A 7,500-nucleotide genomic window follows, 5' to 3' on the forward strand; every position below is an offset into this window, starting at 1 on the left:
AAAGCAACCGGAAGTACCGCATCCGTGTCGAAGCAAGAACGTATCGTGTGACCAGCTGTGCATTCCCGTGTGGAAGAAGAACGTAGCCATCGGTCAGTGCATGTGTTCACCGGGCTATCGGTTGAAAACCAAGTCCCAGTGTGTGCTGATCAAGCGGCCAACCTTTCTACTGTACGCCAAATCAAGCCCTGCGATGATTCGCGGGTTTGCCGTTGGCATTAAATCGCAGGAAGCGATCGTTCCGGTGACCGATCTCGGTGCCCACATCACATTCGATTATCACATCGAAGAGCAGCTGATCTTCTTCTCCCACCGCTACAAGGACTCTCCTTCGTTCCGCATTGAGCGGCAGCGCTTGGACGGTACCGGTCGTGAGCTACTCCTAGAGGCCCCAGGATCGTGCGATGGCATTGCGTACGATTGGCTTGGTGATAACATTTACTGGACCGATTCGGACCGGAATCAAATCTCTGCTTTGAAACTCCGCGGAAATCCTCGGATACGGCTGACGGTTCTGAGGCATCTTTATGCTCCCAAGTATGGTTCAACGATCTTCCGGTTCTGGGATTCTTAAACAATAATCTCCTTTTCCTCATTCCGCAGGTCTATCGTGCTGGATCCCAAGCAGGGTTGGATGTATTGGTCTTCATGGTCCGTTCCTAGTGGACGCATTGATCGTGCCTGGATGAACGGAACCGGAATGGAACCGCTGGTCATCAGCAAGGAGCGTCCGATCGAGTGGCCAACGGGACTGTCGCTGGATGCTAGCGAAGGTCGCCTGTACTGGTGCGATGCACGATTGAGTACGATCGAGAGTGTCAATTTGGACGGTACTAATCGTGTGCTGCTGTACGATGGTCGGCCAGAGAAACAGTTTCCAATCTCATTGGCCGTCCACCGACAGTTGCTTTACTTTGCCGACAACGTGAAGGGTCACATCGAGAAGCTTAATTTAAGTGATCCTCATTCGTTGGAAACGATCGCCATCGAGAAGCCGCAAGTGTTTGGGTTGAAGATCTTCGACAATCTTACCCAGTACGGTGGAGAGAGGGCACCGTGCGAGGCCACTTGTCCCGGGCTGTGTCTCAACACACCGACGGGTTTAAGCTGTAGGTGCGCCAACGGATATACGCTCTCTACCGACCAGGGTTTTACTGTTTGCGTTCAGTACAGTGTGCAGCACACGGTTGCGACGTGCAACAATGCGACGCACTTCCTCTGCCGGAACAAGTATGATTGCATCGATCTGAAGTACACCTGTGATGGGGACACCGATTGCGAGGATGGTAGCGATGAGGAGGGCGGCGAGAATGGGCCGTGTGATCCGAACTGTGATCTCGAGCACAACTTCCAGTGTGATGAGCATCGCTGCATTAGCCGGAAACAGGTGTGCGATGGTTCGGTCGATTGTATCGATGAAAGTGATGAGGATTACGCAAACTGTCCGAGTTTGACGTGCAAAGAGAACTTCTTCCAGTGCAACATTAGCCGAAGGTGCATCCCGAATGCCTGGGTATGCGATCGGCATCTCGACTGTGGTCCGAACGATAGGTCGGACGAACCGGAACACTGCAATCAGTGCCCAGAGTTTGAGTGTAAGAACAACGTCTGTGTGCCGTACGAGTTTCTCTGCGATGGAGTCAACAACTGTGGGTAAGTTGGGTGTCTCCGAGGGTTTTTGTGCTCCGATTGGTCAACTTACCCGGTTTGTCTTCCCCCCAGGGACCTCTCCGACGAGCAACAGTGTGATGTGCAGTGTGGTCCGGATGAGTTCTTCTGCAGTCCGCACGGTTGCATCGACAAATCGTTGTGTAATCCAAGTTTAAACTGCCTGAATGCATTCAACGAGTGCGAGAAGCTGATGAAACCGGCCACCGGAGGGGATGGCCACGTCACCAATGGCACACAGGAACGGCCTGCACCGGCGCTACCAACGGAAGCGGAGCTGAAAGATGCGTGCCGTGTCGATTTGCGGATCATCTGTGGATCAGATCAGCGCTGCATACAGAACTACAATCGTGTGTGCTCCCGGATGGACTTTGCACCAGCGACGACCAATGAGACCGTTACGTGTCACCATCCCGATCGGATCTGCCGGGTAACGAACGAATGCATAACGGTGGCAAAGTTATGCAACGGACGAACCGATTGTCCCGATGGAACGGATGAGGGATTCCGCTGCATGGAGAAACTGTGCGATTCGCGCGATCACGAGTGTTCCCACACGTGCCACAATGCACCGGAGGGAGTTGTTTGCTCCTGTCCGCCACATTTGTTCCTTCAGCCAAATGGGCGCGATTGTTCGCACGCACATGCCTGTGAAGCTTGGGGAACTTGCTCCCAGAATTGCCTCGCAAAAGATCGGCATTATCGATGCGATTGCGCCGAAGGTTACACACTTATGTACGATAAGTTTAGTTGCCGCAGTAACGCACGCGATGCGCCGTATGTGATCTTTAGCAACCGCCAGGAGATACTCGGTGTCGATCTGAATACGCATGCGGTGAAAAGCTTCTACACTTCGCTGCGCAACACGATCGCACTGGACTTCCTGTATCGCAACGATTCCATACAGATATTCTGGTCCGATGTGCTGGATGACAAAATCTACCGCGGTACGCTGCGGAATGATACGCTGAGCAATGTAGAGGCGGTCGTGCAGTCGGGCCTCTCGACCGCCGAAGGATTGGCAGTGGATTGGGTTGGGATGAATATTTACTGGATCGATTCGAATCTCGATCAGATCGAGGTAGCAAAGACGAACGGTAGCTTCCGCCGGACGCTGGTTGCGGGTGATATGGTGAACCCACGAGCGATCGCTCTAGATCCCCTGGTGGGGGTACTGTTTTGGACGGATTGGGAGGAAGGATCACCACGATTGGAACGCTGCACGATGGCTGGCGAGAACCGGACGGTGATCATGTACGTGGGCTCGGATGGTGGTTGGCCGAATGGGATCGCACTCGACTATGTGCTGAAGCGGGTGTACTGGATCGACGCTCGGTCCGATTCGATCCACACGATCATGTACGATGGTAGCGATCACCATCTGGTAATCAAGGATCAGTCCGTCCTGGCCCATCCGTTCAGTATAACCGTGTTCGATAACTACGTGTACTGGACGGATTGGCGGACGTACTCGGTGATTCGGGCCAACAAATGGGACGGTTCCAATGTGACGGTGATCCAGAAAACGCAAAGCCAACCGTTCGGCATTCAGATACTGCACTCGAGCCGGCAGCCAAACTCACAGCCCAATCCCTGCGGGGACAATAACGGAGGCTGCTCGCATCTCTGCCTGCTCAGCACTGGCAACCGGCACGAGTGTGCCTGTCCGCACGTTATGCGGCTGCACGCCGATCGAAAACAGTGCGTACCGAATGAGGAAATCCTTCTGTTCGTTGTGCTGACGGAGATCCGGGGGGTGGATCTGCAGCAACCGGCTCACTACACCATTCCGACGATCAGCCACCAGACGCAGGTGGTACATCCGGCCGTGCTCGATTACGACATCAGCGCAACACGGCTCTACTGGAACGACATTCAGTTGAATGAAATTAAATCCTCGGGGCTGGCCACGGGACCGATCGAAACCGTGCTCGATACGGACATTTCGAATTCGCTCGGGTTTGCCGTCGATTGGATTTCCAAGCTGCTCTACTTCTCCACCGGCAACGAGACGCACAGTCGCATCATGGTGAGCAATCTGCACGGAGAGTACGTAACGGAGTTGGCGCGCGATCTACTCCTCGTCAACAGTCTCGTCGTTTATCCAACCAGGTATGTTTTGCATGCATGGTATGCTCCGGAGGGGGGAGCCTTCATGCTAGCTTGCGCTAATGCAATTCCTGTTCATTCGTTCCAGAGGAATGATGTACTTTGCGACAAAGCGTGACACACCGAAGCTGTACGAACTGTATGCCAGCCGGATGGATGGATCCGAGCGTCAGCTCATCAGCAACTCCACCTTCTATCCCGTCGAAAGTCTGGCGCTGGATTTCGAAACCAGCCGGGTGTACTACATCGCATCGCGACCCGGGGAAATCTACTACTATGACATCGGTACTGGCAAGGTTCGTATCTGCTTACCTCGCGCATTCGTTCGTTTCGTCATCACGTGGCTTCTCTCCAATTGTAGATCATTCAAGTGTTGCCATCGAGCGAGAACAGCCATCCGATTCGCACGATCACCGTGTACCGTGAGTCGATCTACTTCGACAACAACCAAGATGGACGAATCATGCGATGCAACAAGAACCTGTGCCAGAATGCGACTCCGGTGCGCAACAACACGAGTGGGCTGAATGCAATCCGCATGTACCATCCGGGGGCACAGAGTGGCACAAACTCGTGCCAAAACCCGTCATCGTCGTCAACGGGCTGCGAACATCTGTGCATTCCCGTTTCGGCGCAAAGCCACGTGTGTCGCTGTGCCATGGGTTACCGGCGTGATGGGCGGAATGCTTCTCGCTGCATCGGAATGGATGATGTGCTCGTTTATTCCGTGGGTCATCAACTGAAGGGGCTTGCTCTAGGGAATGAGATGGATACACGACCCGAGGGTGCCCTTGGTCCTCTGCAGCAAATCTCGCTGGCGACGAGCATCGACTTTCATGTGGCGCATGACTACGTGTACATTGCCGATGCGGACCGGGGTTCGATAACGCGCATCAAGCGTGATGGCAGTGGGCGTGAGGTGATCATTAGTAACTTTGAGCAGGTGGTTGATAGCAACACGGTCGATTGGTTGGGTGGAATAGGAATCGATTGGGTAGCGGATAATGTTTACTGGACCGATCAGAAGCGCAATCTGATCGAAGTGGCGCGCTTGAATGGAAGCCTCCGGTACGTGGTCGCCTCGGACGTGGAAGGTCCGCAACTGTTGGCGATTGATCCGATCCAGGGCTACCTGTTCTACGCCAGCCGGGACACGATCGGGCGCATGGGTCTCGATGGGTCGGGCAACTTCATCCTGGTAAACAAATCCACCGGCATCAGCGATCTGGCGCTCGATCTGGACAATCAGGTCGTGTACTGGTGTGAAATGTTGTCCGATACGATCTGGAAGGTGGACTACGATGGTAATCTGAAGCGCCTGCTGCTCAACGGAACGCTTCACAATCCGAAAGCGTTGGATCTGTTCGGTGGCAACATTTACTGGACGGATTCGCGCGGTAACATCATCGTCGCGCCGGTCAACGACATCTTCAACTACCGTACGATCGTCGAATCGCAGGAAGAATCTTCCCTCAAGGATATCAAAGTGTTCTCGAGCCGGCGGCAAAGCAAAACGAATGCCTGTGGTTCACAGAACGGAGGATGCCAAGAGTTGTGCTTGTTCAATGGCACCCATCCCATCTGTGCCTGCTCCCACGGGAAGGTATCGATGCGGGACAACAAAACCTGCGAACCGTACGAAAACTTCCTCATCTTTTCACGCCAATCTGCGATTGAAAGCATCCACATGACGGACGCCAGCAACATAAATGGGCCGATCGCGGAGATCAAGAATGCATCGTTCGTGAAGAACACGATCGCCCTGAGCTACCATTACGACCGTGAGCTGATTTTCTACTCCGACATCGACCACAGTACGATCAACTGTGTGTTCTTTAACGGTACCAACCATCGGCGGCTGGTCGGGAAGCAGCTGACGGTGGAAGGGCTTGCGTTTGATATGCACACGCAGGTGCTCTACTGGACGTCGAACAATGAGGCCGCCATTCGATCGCTCGATTTGAACAACGCCTCCTTCGATGATCCAGTAGCGAACGGAGCACTGGTGCAGGATGTGATTAAGCTGCGGGCCACGGATAAACCGCGAGCCATCGCCGTCGAACCGTGCCTTGGAATGGTGTACTGGACGAACTGGAACCAGCAGGCACCCTCGATACAGCGTGCGTACCCGTCAGGGTACGGACTGGAGAGCATCATTACGAGCGACATCCAGATGCCGAACGCACTGACCCTGGATTACGCGGCACGCAAACTGTACTGGGCCGATGCGATACTGGATAAGATCGAACGAGCGGACTACGATGGGCGGCATCGTGTCGTGTTGACCCACTCCTCGCCGAAGCACCCATTTGCGATGGCCGTTTACGGTGATCTGCTCTTCTGGACCGATCTCACGGTGCACGCGGTGATCCGGGCGAACAAATACTCCGGCAGTGATGCCGTGCTGTTGCGCCGTGATATCGCTCAACCGATGGGCATCGTTGCGGTCCAGCGGATCGACAAAGCGTGCGCCGTCGATCCGTGTCTCGTGGTGAATGGATTCTGTGAGGATGAGTGCCTTACCGATGCTTACGGGAAAGTGGTGTGCCACTGCACTAACGGCATCCTCGCTCCGGACGGTCAACGGTGTCTCCCGAAGGCCCCGGCGAACTGTTCCGCCTCGTCAGAGTTTACCTGCAGCAACGGTAACTGCATTCCGTTTCACCTGACGTGTGATTCCATCAACCACTGCGAGGATGGTTCGGATGAGCTGGTTAGCTACTGTTCCCATCGAGCGTGTCCGAGCGGATTCTTCCGCTGTAACAATGCCCGATGCATTGCCCAGAGTGCACGGTGCAATGGGGTGCAGGATTGTGGTGATGGTAGCGATGAGCAGACCTGCCCGTGTAATAATGCGACCCAGTTCACCTGTGCCAGTGGGCAGTGCATCGCGAAGGCACTGCGGTGTGACATTGAGCCGGATTGTAGGGACGCCTCGGATGAGATGGGATGCACGGTGATGCGCAACTGTGTGGCCGGATTCCTCAAGTGCCCAAACACGACCGCTTGCTACCTGCCGACGTGGCGTTGTGATGGTGAGAACGATTGCTGGGACAATGCCGATGAGCTGGACTGTCCAACGGCCATACCGACCTGCCCGGAGGATAAGTTCCTGTGTGCGAATGGGCGCTGCATACCGCAAACGTGGCGCTGTGACGGTGAGGATGACTGTAGCGATGCGGGCCACGGTGGAGACCACCATCGTTCCGTCAGCTCGGATGAGGTCGCTTGCGTGCAGCACTGCAAAACGAACCAGTTCAAGTGCACCAACACATCGGAGTGCATCTCGAACAGCTGGCAGTGCGATGGAACACCGGACTGTAGCGATGGTTCGGATGAAGGGGAGCACTGTTCCCGGTTGCACTGTCTCGAGAATGAGTTCCAGTGTTCGCAGTCGAATCGCTGCATCCCGCACCAGTGGGTGTGCGATGGTGACGTGGATTGCAAGGACACCCAGGACGACGAAAAGGGATGCGATGAACGGGCAACCATGCTACCGGTGTGCGATAAGACAGAGTTCCGCTGTGACAATGGAGAGTGCATCAGTGCGCTGCACTTTTGCGATACCGAGGTGGACTGTGTGGATGGATCGGATGAACCGGCGGACTGCGTGTACGATGAGGATGAGGAATCGTCAACCGGTGGACATGCGAGCTGTGACGATCCGGTGCGAGAGTTCCGATGTGCCAACGGGCGGTGCATCGAGCGGAATCTTACCTGCAA

The 7,500-nt window shown here is 54.9% G+C and overlaps 1 protein-coding gene across 1 annotated transcript in view; it reads left to right on the forward strand.

The window, feature by feature from the left end:
* Window positions 1–7,500, forward strand: part of LOC126578275 (prolow-density lipoprotein receptor-related protein 1) — a 55,765-nt gene that overhangs the window by 42,036 nt on the left and 6,229 nt on the right. Inside the window, exons 5-9 of the mRNA XM_050240673.1 lie at window positions 1–537; window positions 604–1,653; window positions 1,723–3,780; window positions 3,866–4,073; window positions 4,139–7,500. The exon at window positions 1–537 is cut by the window's left edge and continues 877 nt beyond it; the exon at window positions 4,139–7,500 is cut by the window's right edge and continues 2,301 nt beyond it. Of these exons, the coding sequence (XP_050096630.1) occupies window positions 1–537; window positions 604–1,653; window positions 1,723–3,780; window positions 3,866–4,073; window positions 4,139–7,500 (7,215 nt within the window). The remainder of the gene's footprint in view (window positions 538–603; window positions 1,654–1,722; window positions 3,781–3,865; window positions 4,074–4,138) is intronic.

This window comes from Anopheles aquasalis, chromosome 3 (genome assembly GCF_943734665.1).
Source record: "Anopheles aquasalis chromosome 3, idAnoAquaMG_Q_19, whole genome shotgun sequence".
Taxonomy (NCBI): Eukaryota; Metazoa; Arthropoda; class Insecta; order Diptera; family Culicidae; genus Anopheles; species Anopheles aquasalis.